The sequence below is a fragment of the Penicillium malachiteum genome (assembly GCF_028827825.1).
Source record: "Penicillium malachiteum strain IBT 17515 chromosome Unknown utg000001l:1.0-8184562.0:1.0-8186909.0, whole genome shotgun sequence".
Lineage (NCBI taxonomy): Eukaryota > Fungi > Ascomycota > Eurotiomycetes > Eurotiales > Aspergillaceae > Penicillium > Penicillium malachiteum.
Genome location: NW_026643094.1, coordinates 2,489,441 through 2,502,324, shown reverse-complemented (window position 1 = coordinate 2,502,324; position 12,884 = coordinate 2,489,441). Strand labels below are relative to the sequence as shown.

General features: G+C 47.5%; 3 protein-coding genes across 3 annotated transcripts; 2 read left to right on the top strand and 1 right to left on the bottom strand.

Moving 5' to 3' along the window:
- Positions 1 to 219: 219 nt before the first annotated feature.
- Positions 220 to 1,757, top strand: N7483_000933 (putative flavin dependent monooxygenase; the record flags this gene model as incomplete). Its single annotated transcript, XM_057084371.1, has 3 exons — positions 220 to 285; positions 359 to 667; positions 708 to 1,757. The coding sequence occupies 3 exons, from the start codon at positions 220 to 222 to the stop codon at positions 1,755 to 1,757; spliced, it is 1,425 nt and encodes a 474-aa protein (XP_056950520.1).
- A 1,099-nt stretch (positions 1,758 to 2,856) lies between these two features.
- On the top strand, positions 2,857 to 5,158 carry N7483_000932 (uncharacterized protein; the record flags this gene model as incomplete). Its single annotated transcript, XM_057084370.1, has 3 exons — positions 2,857 to 3,303; positions 3,357 to 4,148; positions 4,202 to 5,158. The coding sequence occupies 3 exons, from the start codon at positions 2,857 to 2,859 to the stop codon at positions 5,156 to 5,158; spliced, it is 2,196 nt and encodes a 731-aa protein (XP_056950519.1).
- A 536-nt stretch (positions 5,159 to 5,694) lies between these two features.
- Positions 5,695 to 12,285, bottom strand: pksP (polyketide synthase alb1; the record flags this gene model as incomplete). Its single annotated transcript, XM_057084369.1, has 4 exons — positions 5,695 to 7,350; positions 7,409 to 11,590; positions 11,653 to 11,944; positions 11,999 to 12,285. 4 exons carry the CDS (start codon positions 12,283 to 12,285, stop codon positions 5,695 to 5,697), a joined length of 6,417 nt encoding a protein of 2,138 aa, XP_056950518.1.
- Between the last annotated feature and the right edge of the window lie 599 nt (positions 12,286 to 12,884).

Genomic DNA, 12,884 nt, shown 5'->3' with positions numbered 1-12,884 from the left:
GGGCTCCTTTAAGAGTCAATTGTTTGTTTCTCTAGACTTGAAATTTCAATACAACATCTTGACATCAATGTATCTTCCAACAAAGACTGAATGAACTTCCCTGATAAGCTCCACCGCTCGCTCCACTATGGTGCAAGTACTTGCTTCTCCGCTTCTTCAACATAACTCCTCCTGGTAAGCATTACAACATATCTCAATTTTTGGTTAAATTATCATATGATGGTACTCACCAACCCTGTTCGACGAGTGGCTGTAATCGGAGCAGGATCTTCTGGCCTTGCAGCTGTAAAATACGAACGCTGAGGCTTTGATCTCGATTACAATTCAACATTCTAGGCAATATGTTGCTGACCAACAGAATAGATACCTCCTGGCGGAAAGATATTTTGAAAAGATTGATGTATATGAGCAACAAAGCTCAGTCGGGGGTGTCTGGAACTATACTCCTCGATCTTTGAAGGTTGGCATGTCCACCACAGTTCCACATTTGAATCCGCATGAGCCCGTTCAGGAGCCTATATGGACCAACCAACCTGAGGGGACGAGCGAGTTAAATTTTGTCTCGCCGTTATACGCTGAGCCGGAAACAAATATACCAAAAGACTTGATGCGGTATTCTGACCAACCTTTCCCGGAAGAGGCTCAGCTTTTCCCCAAGCACCATACGGTGAGACGCTATTTGGAAGATTATTCGCAGAACATTAAAGACCTCATCAAATTTGATACAACAAGTCAAGGATGTGAAGCTCAAAAACCCTGAGCTCAGTACATGTGATCTTACCACAAGGAACCTGCACACTGGAACTGAAACAACATCTATGTATGATGCTGTGGTTGTTGCCAGTGGCCACTTCGCCGTTCCATATATTCCAGAAATATCAGGAATAGAAGCCTGGGATAGACCATATCCTAAAGCGATATCTCACTCGAAATTCTATGACTCCGCTGAAGAATTTCGCAGTAAGAAGGTCATTGTGGTGGGGAGTTCTGCATCGGGTCTTGATATTGGAGCCCAGATCAACCAGTCCAGCAAAGGCAAAGTCATTGTCTCTCAGAAGTCCGAATCATATTTAGCTGCATTGGTGCCATCTGATAAGATTATCCATTCCGAGATTGTCTCCTTCCTCACTCCTTCAGAATATGACCGAGCCGTCCAGTTCGCAGATGGCCACATCGAGAAGGAAGTTGATGCTATTGTTTTCTGTACAGGCTATTTTTATTCATTCCCATTCTTGGAGTCCATCAAGCCATCTTTCATAACCCACGGATGGCGTACAATGAATGTCTATCAGCAACTAATTTTCATCGATCACCCCACTCTTGCGTTTCCTATGCTTTCACAAAGGGTGATTCCATTTCCCATGGCAGAAAATCAAGCTTCGGTCTTCTCCAGGGTATGGTCAGGAAGGATACACCTCCCAGAACATAGGGTAATGAGAGAAGCAGAAGCACGTGAAATCTCACAAAAAGGAGAGGGCAAGGCTTTTCATGTTCTTCCTTTCCCCATGGATGCAGACTATTTGAACCATCTATACAATTGGGCAGCCACAGCTGAAGCCCGCCCTGGATTGATCAACGATGGAAAGGGAAAATTGGGAACATGCTGGGGAGATCGTGAACATTGGATGCAAGCATTGTTTCCTGATATTAGATGGGCATTCGTCCAGAAGGAGGATCAACGCAGTGAGATAAAGACACTTACTGCACTGGGGTTTGATTTTGGGAGCTGGAAAAAGGAGCAGGAGGAGCAATGGTAATATAATCACACTTCATTTAGATTAAATATAGATTTACTCCAGGGCTAGTTAGATTTCAATGTTCTTGTGCCATCGATGACGTTAATGTTCAAATGTTCACATATTCAAGTTAGTATTGCCCAGGTGTAAACTTGCACAAGCACCCTACATTTTTACTACATACTAGGATGACTACTATGTAGTCATGGCCAAATTTGAGGTTCAAAAAACATTGCCGAGATAATGAAGTAATTTGAATGCATTATCTTTTTGTGATTTTTATTCATCTTTGAGAATAAAACTACAGAGCCCTCGAGGGAGGCAAATCCGTCATGATCTCCAACAATGTAGATCTAGGATCGCGCTAGTCCTGATTAGTGAGGTTGTTATCGCTTTATCTGTTATCGATAATAGTACTTATCACGTGTCTGAGCTTCATCACCGCCGCGACTCGGATCACCCAACCCTCTTCTATACATCCAGTCCTAAATCACCCGTCATTCTGCAAACTGCGTGTTTGGGACCGAAATTAGAAGGCATAATAAAGGTATGGATGCTTATCTGTAAACAATGACATGTACCTCTTTCCTTCCTTGTACACCGACCCACCCGCAATCACAAGATTCACAACACCTTGCTGTATGGTCTCTAATCTCATAGCCACCAGTTCAAGTTTCAAGAATCACGGTCAACTCTGAGCTGCTGGCTCATTCATTTTGACGTACTTGAGAATTTGATCAATTTTCTATCTCATTAGAAAGACAACCAACACATGATTCAGCACTTCAACATTTGAGCCGTGACATTGAACCCACAACCGCAATCAACCAAGGTTGAGTTGTATCGCTTTGGTCATCTATCATCGATGCCTATTGCTAAACCTTGATACCTGGGTCGCCGAGAATTCCCACTTGCCATTTATTTTGCGTCTCTAGACTTTCTAAACTTTTATCGCCTCTCTTTTCCCTCTCCCCCCTTTTGATTCCTTCTACCTGTCCCTCGAAAGCTTCTCCAGTTGCCATAGAGTTTGCTGGACAGCCAACCTGTGCATAAGCTTTCCCTCGTTTTCTGTCTCAGTGAAAGCTCCTGCATATTTTCCACCAGAGTCATATGGTTCAGCATGGAAGACAAACAGTTCCACCTGAGGCAAGCGGCACCACCCGTCTCTGCTAGCCAGACACCATCTTCTGGAGGGGATGTTGACGCGGTGGCACCAAAGTCCTTCCCTGAGACAACAGTTCCGTTGAGTGTACGAACTGAAGGCGACAATATGGCACACACTCACACTGCGGTGCACCATGGCCACCCGGAACCTTTACTGCAGCCAACTCATCTCGGTCACATCGAGGCTGGAATGCAGACCATTCAACCTAGTGCATTGACCGTTGGTGTTGCCGATGAGTCTCAGCCAGGGTCCCTCCGTCTTGGCCCATCTGAGTTTGCGGTGATTCTGCCCATGGACTCAAGGGTAAAAGATGATTATGAGCGTGTCTTGACAAATTCTGCTGCGGCCGTGCAGGACTTTTTAGCTCTTGGCAGCCAAAACTCCCAGGCTTCCAATCTCCAGGTAAGGGTGACCTGGAATCTAATATGAACTAAACTAACCTTGTTACGTTTCAGCGAAAGGAAATGCAATCAAAGATGTACGAAGTCATTGCTCAGTTGAACAACGTTTCCATCCATCCAGATCTCAACATTTCCCATCATTTGGTGGAGACGGAGTCAGACCTTGATAGACAGACTTCCTGGGCGGAGTATTCAAGCACGAAGTTCCTTTTACTGGGGAATTTGATTGATATTGCGAGTACCCATGAGCTCCATGTTATTCTGGCGGTCCAAGACGATAAAAAACAATCAATTGTTGAGCGTTACCTACGTGGCAAAGGGTTTACCTACACACGACCTCGGGAAGAGCTAGGTGGAAACCTAGAAGTTTCGTTGGTCAAAGGTCCGCTGAGCTTTGGCGTCCATTCGAATGAGAGTGTTCGAGATCTTTTCAAGGCACCATCTGCAATCCTTGCGCTTGACACAGCTTTCCACCATCAGAGTCCGTCAGTGGAACATATTCGAACAACTTTTACCCGCAATAATGATCTTCTTCCTGTTATCTGGTTCATCGTAGCCAACACGTGTGAGCACATTGAGCGTTGTTTGCCAGATTTGCCAGAGACAGACCGCCTGCGATTGCTCTTGCAATACACCGCTCGCCTCCATGATGAAGTCGGCGACCTCCAAGATAATGCACTGGGTGTGCCGGAACATGCCGAGGAGATCCTCAACTACTTGCTCCATAACTTCGCACAGTGGCAGGTTCCATCAGTTGAGCCTTTGCATTTTGTATCCTCTGATGAGCTTGAATCATCCACATCTTCGTCTGATGAATCACAGGGTGTAGCACAAAAGCGCTCATTGGTAAGTTTTTACTTTCATACTATTTATGACTCTGGAAACTAATATCCTTTTAGTCAGAGGATGGTCAAGATGACCTTGCATTCAAACGCACTAAAGTCGACACTCCAGAACTTGCTCAACTCACTCAATCTACTAAGGGGCCCAGTGAAAGCTTGAATCTCGAGCTGGAGTCTCTGGAGAAAAGTATCGTCCAAATGAAAAACACGCATGCCTCTGAAAAAGAGCAATTGCAAAATGATTTGAATCAAATGCACATGCGGTTCCAAGAAATGGAAAGGGAACTGGGGACTCTTCAGCATCGCTATGAGACTCGGACGAGTGACCTTTACAAGACTCGGGTAGAGCGTGATGAGGCGGCTGCATCTCGAAAGCTTCTGGAACAACGAGTGGAGAAGTTTAGAGATGATGTTACTAAGTTGAAGGAGGAAAGAACTCAGCTGAACATCGAGCTCGGAGCTGCTCGCCAAGAACTCAAGGATGGTGGTGGCACGTTGGCTGATCTCGAGACAGCCCGGGAGGAGATTCGACGATTGACTCAAGAAGTTTCAGGTCTTGAGCGCAAGGCCGAATACGAACGCAACCAATCAGACTACACTCGTGAACAGTACCAGAATGCCTCTAATGCTGCTGCTCAAGCTGGAAACGAACTCCGTCAACTTCAATCTGAGAATGTGGCTCTCAAGCGGAAGGTTGAGGGCAATGCAGCCCAACTACGAGAAGTCACCAACAAAAGCGATTCAACAATTCACCTTGACCGAATCGCTGAACTGGAACTTACGCTTGCCTCTCGCGATGAATTCCTACGCAAGAAAGAAGAAGAGCTACGCGACATCCGCAAAAATCGCCCTTCTACCCGCTCTACTAGCACGCAGCCTCGGAGTCCCAAATGGGCTGCTTCAAGCCGTCCTACAAGTCCTGGAGTGAACAATGGTAACGGCAATGGGAATGGTAATAACGGAATGATGGGTCGTGGTAGTGGTCTGCGATTTAGCTCGGAGGCATCAATTTAGTTCTTTGGCCCCTGGGTCTTTCATGGATCCCCAGTGTGCTCCCTGCATTTCTTAGTTTCCCCAAGCACCAGTCTATGACGTTTACAAGAGAAATAATACCCATTAAGCACGCGGATCATGTTTTTATTGCAACACTCTCGACCACTGAAGTGTTCGCTCTTGCTACCTTTCGTTCAATTTTTACCGTTTCAGCCATCATGGCGTCTTGTTGCATTGCATTCAGGTTACATTCATTCTGTATGCCAGAAATCTGAATTTCAGCTGTTGCACTCCTAATTCCCACCTGAGCAGAAGTAGTTATGTGTGAGAGAAGACCGATTTCCCAAGGTATCTGTTTCCAATTAACTAGTAAGCCCAAGAGTGGGTTAGATCACAAAATTACTATGTATAGAATGGTAGAAAAGAAAGAATAGACAACCAACATAGTAAATCGCAAAGAAGCAAATACAGACCAAAAACAAAAGTCAACTCCAGACAATCTCGTGCAAAATAAAAAGAAACTCTGTCAAAATCAAAGTAACAAGATTGCTTTGCGTTTACGAATTCATAGCGCCAGCAATGAATGCAGCCAGCTCCTTCGACTTTTCACCACGAGTCATGGTAAAGTGGTTAGCACCCTCCATGATGGTAATACCACCGACATTCTTGGGACCAACAAGAGTATCCCAACCATTAGGACCGAGGTTTGTGCGGTTGTTCAGCAGCCACAGCATCTCTCGGGGATCAGGGCTGCCATCCTCAGCGGGGGCGGGACGAGGATCATTGGGCTTGTTACAGACACCGTCCTTAGCCCAGACCATGAAGGTCTTGGGGATTTTGTCTGCAAGCTTGCTGTCCTCGAAGGGGAATGGAGAAGCCTTATATGCGTCCAGGGAATCGATAAAAGCAAGGAAGTGAGGGAGTAACCACTTTGGTGGAGGTGCCTTGCCCTCTCCGAAAAGACCAATCGAATCAAAGAAGCGGTAGAGACGACGAGGGAGCTTCTCCAGACCAATGGGGAAGGGTGAATCAAGGAGAAATAGACGCTCGACACTCTCACCTTCCTCGAAGATTAGGTGGCGTGCGGCGTCATAAGCACAGATACCACCGGCGGACCATCCGCCAAAGTTGTAAGGACCCTTGGGTTGGCGGCGACGGATCTCAGCAACGTAGGGATATGTTAACTCATCAAGGCTGAACTTCAGGTTCTCTGGGGTCCGCATGTAAGGGCAGTTAAGACCGTAGACGCAGACATCCGGTGAGACACCAGGGATAGTGGCGTAGGAAGTAGCAGATCCAGAGCCATCAGGGAAAAGGAAGAGCTTCTGTGTAGCAGTCTTCGGGTTTCCTTGCAGCAGGATAGAAGTCGCTGGAGGGTGCTGGATTGCTGAGCTGGGAATAGCCTTGGGAATCGACACTGAGATTTGCTCGGGAAGTCGGATGGGCTCGGCAGCAGGGGCCTTTGGCTTCAGGTCAAGAGCAACCTCGATTTCATTGACAGTTTGGTTCTCAATAAAGAATTCACCCGGGAGATCAAGATCCAACGTCTCGCGGATCTTACCGAGAACAGTCAAAGACATCAATGAGTCAAGTCCCATTTCGCCTAGGTTAACGTCTTCCTGTAGTTCCTCTGGCTCAACGCCAATCTCCTCAGCAAGAATCTCGCAAATTTGCTGCATGCTGTCATTCTGCTCGAGGACCATGCTCTTCTCGTTGGTCGGCGTCGGAAGACCACTGGAGTTTGGAGTTGAGATGTCAGTCGAAGATGCGGCAGATGAGATGTTGTCATCACTGCTAGATCCATCACTGCTACTCTCGGCGGGGCTCATTGAAATCAGCAACTGCTTGAAGTCTTTGATTGTGGGTTGGTCGACAAAGACATTGGAATCCAGGTCAAGGCTCATTTCCTCACGGTAACGACCGGTAACAGTCAATGAAAGAAGAGAATCAACTCCATAGTCTGCAAAGTTCAGGTCGTCTGTCATCTCGGATGATGACATGCCAACCTCCTCTGCCAGGATGCTCAGAGCCTTTGTGATCATACCAGTTCCGGGGGACTTGGGAGAAGCCACGGGACGAGATACCTTCTTGGGAAGAGGTGCTTGAGCCTTCTTGGTATCAATCGGTGATGGTCTGGCCTTAGCGGCGGGAGCAGGCTTAGAACCAGCTGGAGGAAGTGCCATATCAAGAATCTTTCGTGACAAGGCTTGGAACTGTGTTTCGCATGTTAGTTATCGTTTCCATTTGCATTATGTTGCTAGAGTGACATACCTTGACTCCGCCGTACACGGCAACGATATTATCTCCATCAAAGAGATACACGTCTCCAGCATAGATTGAGTCCTTCCAAGGCTGCATCCGAACATAGGTTCGGTATGTAACATTGGGATCAAACTTGCCCAAACAACGCATTGAGTCCCATCCGTGGTTGACAAAGACTTGGTTCTTTGAGTCAATTCCATCGCTTGCATTCATGATAAAACCAGAAAGATGTCCAATGCTATCAATCCAAAAGGGGTTGCGATGGAAGTTTCCGGGAGGAGCAGCAAATTTAACCAATGCGGTGGCTTCATGTTGCTCACTGTCCAGAATGACCTCCCGAATAGACTTATAGTTCTCGTCATAATCAACCAGAGAACTGAAAAGTTTGTAGATCATGCCCCGCTTCATAAGATGGGCGTCACCAGATTCTGTGCTTTCTTGCAGATGCTCGATGCTTCGCTTGATGAGGTAGGTGTACCGCTTCCATTCAGCCTCGGCAGCCTTGGTGTCAAAGAACTTGATGGTGCAGGAAGCGTGATCAAGAATCTTTTTGCCCTCGTTTGTAACTGACCAAACTTGGACCTGCACCTTCTCCTCGGCCCAGTTAGCAGTTGCTGAGACTCGGAACAGCTGTTTTCCACCCTTGGCAATAAGAGGCTTCGGAACGACCACATCGCAAACGTCGAAGCCGCGATCCTTTAACTCAGGCTTGTATTTTTCAACAAGGAACTCGCCCAAGGTTTGAGCAATGTCTGCGTAGAGAGAGGATGGACACAAAGCGGCCCCATTAACCTTGTGGCCCTGGATGACACGGTTCAGCTCGGGGTCATCGATATCGTTTTCGATAGTGACAGTCGCCGTGTTCTTGTCACCGGTGGTTTCGAGGACCTTTTGAGCTGATGTTGTCAAGAAAGTAGTCACAGGAGCGGCTTCTTTGACAGGCTCTGCAGGTGCACCTTTCAACAGACAGAAGTTGTTGGTGTAGGGAATCCAGTAATTCTTGAGATCCCACTTATAGGCAGGGAGGTTGAGTACCTCGCGCATGGGAGCAAAGTCTTGGTGATATTCCTTCCAGCGAATATCCATACCAGCCATGTACAGAGATGCAAGACTTGTCGAAAGTACCTTCCAAGTATCTTCCTGGCGACGCAAAGATGTCACTGTCAGGGCTTGGGGTCCAAATGTAGACTTGACCATTCCGGAGCACACTGGGTGTGATCCAATCTCAACCCAGACAGTCTTATCAGTCATCAACTTCGCGTGGCGGATTGCCTCCAGAGCAGCAAGGAAATTGACATTTTCGCGACAATGACGAGTAAGGTAGCTCGGACCAAGGACATCAGTGTTAGATCCCTTGACGACATCACCAAGCAGAGCAGAGACAAATGGAATGGTTGGCTCGTGGAAAATGACACCCTTGGCAATGTCTCCAAGGCTCTGGAGAATGGGATCAACTTGGCTTGAGTGGAAAGCGAATGGCACCTTAAGCTTGGTAGCTTTGAAGCCCTCATTTGCCAAAGTATCGGCAAATTTGTCGATGTTATCGTTGGCGCCGCTGATGACAGTTTCACCCGGTGCATTGATACAAGCAACCTCTGCTGAGCCATCATCAAGATATTGCTTAACTTGGGCCACTGAGGACTTGACGGCAAGCATAGCATGAGTTCCCATTTGGCATTTCTCCATAAGGAGCTGAGCTCGGCGACCAACAAGGTAGATAGTGTCACTTGTGGTCAAGATACCAGCAGCATTCAAGGCGGCATACTCGCCCAAGCTGTGACCAAGCACAAAGGCGGGAGTCACACCAAGAGAAATCCAGAACTTTGTCAAGGCCATTTGAATGCAGGTGGTTCCCAGCTGAGTCACAACAGGGCTGAGCTCTTCCACTGGAACACTTCCATCAACCAGAGGCACTACAGAGGGGAATCCAAAGCTTTGAGCAATGCGATCCAGATGCTCTATGTGGGTCCGGAACTGTGAGTTGTGCTCGAAGAGCTGGCTTCCCATGCCGGTGTACTGAGCACCTTGGCCGGTGAAGAGGAATCCAGCACCGGGTGTGGTAGCAGGGACGGGAGTGATGCTTTCCCGGTTAGCACTCGCGTTCAGACCATTTCGAATCTCTTCGAAGGTGGATCCTGTAGCGCTAACACGGAAGGGATGATGAAGACGTCTGGCTGTGGTTGTGTATGCAAGATCGGCAAGAAGTTTATTCTCGTTTACATTGAACAAATTCTTGTTAGTGTCAATATACTGGACAAGGGCTGCAGCATTGTTCTTCAAAGAAGATTGCGATCTCGCGGAAATTGTCACAGTGTGTACAGATCGCGTGTCCTCGCCATTGCGCTCTGAAATCGGAGCATCTTCCACTAGAAGTGCAGTGTTGCCACCTGCCGCAGAAAAGTTGTTGACAAAGGTAGTACGTTTGCCACCAGCAGGACGGTTCCAAGGAGTGGGCTCCAGAGCGATATGTACATTTCGTTGTTGGAGGTCCTTGGGGAAGTTATGGTTGATCTTTGTCTTAATACCACAGTGAGGAGGAATCATGTTTTTCTGCATCATAACCAAGACCTTGATCAAAGCAGAGACTCCAGAGGCTGACTCTCCGTGACCAATGTTGGACTTTGTAGAGCCAAGATGAAGCGACTGAGTTGGGCCTCGGCGATAATCAGGCGCGAAAACGTCCAACACAGACTGCATCTCGACGGCGTCACCTGCCTGGGTACCAGTTCCGTGCATCTCAATGTAGCTAACATCCTTGGGATTCACATCGGCCTCGTTAAGCAACTTATCAAAGATAAAGGACTGGGCACCTGCAAGGGGTCGTGTGATAGAAACAGCCTCTGCAGAGTGATTGGTGTATGCGCCGTTGATAATACCATAAATAGGGTCATTATCAGCTTGTGCGTCCTCAAGCCTTTTCAGGACCACCGATCCAATACCATCAGCTCTGCAATAACCATCGGCTCCATCATCAAACGTGTTGCAGTTTCCAGTTCGCGAAAGGAAGTGACCACGGTCAAGACCAGCGTGGTTGTCAGGGTTGGTGAGGACGTTTACACCACCAGCCACTGCAGAATCACAGTCATTTCTCCAGAGAGAGTTGCAGGCCACATGAATAGCTGCAAGACTTGAGGAGCATGCAGTATCAACACTAACACTCGGTCCGCTAAATTTGAAGTAATAGTTGATGCGACCAGGGGTGAATGCACGGTTGCCTCCCGGAATGAAGTAAGTGTCGATATCCTGACCACTGTTGATTTCACGGTAATCATCACTAGTCATTCCATAGAATACACCAACGCGGTTCTTCTGGGTTGATGGGGTGCTGTCCGGAATAAATCCAGCCATCTCGAAGGCTTCATAAGCGGTAAGCAAAGCCATTCGCTGGGCGGGATCAGCTTGTAGGGCTTCACGAGGTGACATGTTGAAGAATCGAGGATCGAAAAGACCAGGCTCCTTGATCCAGCAACCATATTGTACTTTGCTGGTGTTTCGTGTGTTTCCCTCCATATCAACGTGGGCTTTCACATCCCAACGGTCCGCAGGCACCTCTCGGTGCACATCGAGTCCTTTGTACAAAAGATCCCAGAAGGCTTCAGTGTCGGGAGCTTCCGGAAAGCGTCCGGAAAGACCGATAATGGCGATTTTGGACTGCTCCGCGCGGCCAGTACGATTAGCACCTTTCGCATCCTTCTTCACATCACCGATTGCGCAATTGAGCTCAATGTTAGAGATTCCAGACTTCTTTAATGCCGAGTGCAGGCTTTGTGTTGCGGTGCTTGCAATTGGCAGCAGAGTACACGGTCCCTCCGTCAATCTGAGTATGGTGGAGCAGGAATCAACAACCTTGTCCCAACCAAGCTGTTGCAAGAGAATCTCGTCAAGGGAGATTCTCAACAGCTCCTCCAGGTTCTCGGTCTCGACCTGTTTTCCAGTGCTGCTAGAGATGATAGGAATCTGCGGGATGTAGCTCTCAAAGTCCTGGGACCATGATTCCATGATCCTGTTGATATCCCTTGCATCATAAAGATGAGGTGCATGGTAAGGACCATGAATGGGAACTCTGGTGGGCTTGTTCTCCTTGGAAAGGGCCTTCTCAATGAACTGGTCCAGAGAGGTGGGCGGACCACTGATCGTCACACCATTCTGACTGATAGCACTGACATATGGCAGAGAAACCCGAGGAACAGCCTATTAAATATTAGCTTTCCTCTGTCACTATTATGATGCCTAATTTCAGGCAAACTACTCACATTAGCTTGGCCAAGGGTTACAATCAGCTGCAATGCTTCCTGCTCCCGAATACCCAAAACCAAGACAGACCAGCTAGGTGAAGATGATCCACTTCCTTCTACCAGTTCCCGTACTCTGAAGACACACATCCCCAGTCTGAGAGCCACAACAACAGTCTCAACACCGGCTGCCATGAGCTCACCAACCGTTTTCGAAGAGCTCACAGCCGCTGCAGCAAGCTGCCCGGTGCAGAGACCAACAATACAGCTCTCAGACCCAGATGGATAAGCATGCCCAAGATCACCAAAGTAGCTAATTCATCAAGTCAGTTCTCATATTTCAGACATTATATCTATAGGATCTTACTGAATAAAGCATCCCAACTGATAAATTGTCGTCAATGCGCTTTCCAAGGCTGCATTGGGTCCATGCTCGCGGTATCTTGCCAGGAGATCAACGATGCTCGTGAAACGAGGAAACATCTCCCGCTCTGATGGCGGAAGCTGGCTGATCTCCCTGCGCAACGCATGGTAGCACTTCTGGAAGAAAGCTATCAAAAGTGAATCATTCTTGGCTTGCAGCAGGCGACGAAGTCCCGAGTCAAAATCCGCTGTCTGATCTCCGAAGAGATACACACGACTGGGGCCCTTCATACTCAAACCCGATGCCAGCCAAGGGTTCCGAAACTTTGCTGAGAGAAAAAGAGAAAAAATAGCACAGAGTGCTGCGCGAATCGATGGGTATCATACTTTATACATGTAACTACAATTTCGCTACCTATTGTGGGGCTAGACTGGGTCAAAAGACATCATTCATCATTGAACTCTTAGTTATGCAAAATAAATCGGGAAACACAGGGCTGGTTCCCTGTTTCCTGGTAAAAAGGAGTGAAAGTGGGACAGAAAGGGTGATATCAAGACACCCACATCTTATCCACTTGATTCACATCAGTATTGGTTCGGTAACACTCCGATTGAACGAGCCCATGATCTAGGTAAGCTAAAAATGGGACCGTTACTGTGATCCAAATCCCGATCATTCTATTTTTTGGATAGAAAGTATATAATTTTACTTTGCTGCCTTGGCAATTCCTTAATGGACTTAATAATCATAGTTTATATGGTTCCTTGGGTCCTAGGTATGACCCTGGACCCTTTTCCCCTTCCGAAATAAGAAAGGTGCCCATGACCCAATAACAAGTACAGGGCTTGGAGTGCTGTTTGCGGGAAACAAGTGGCAGATGTGGGGGTTC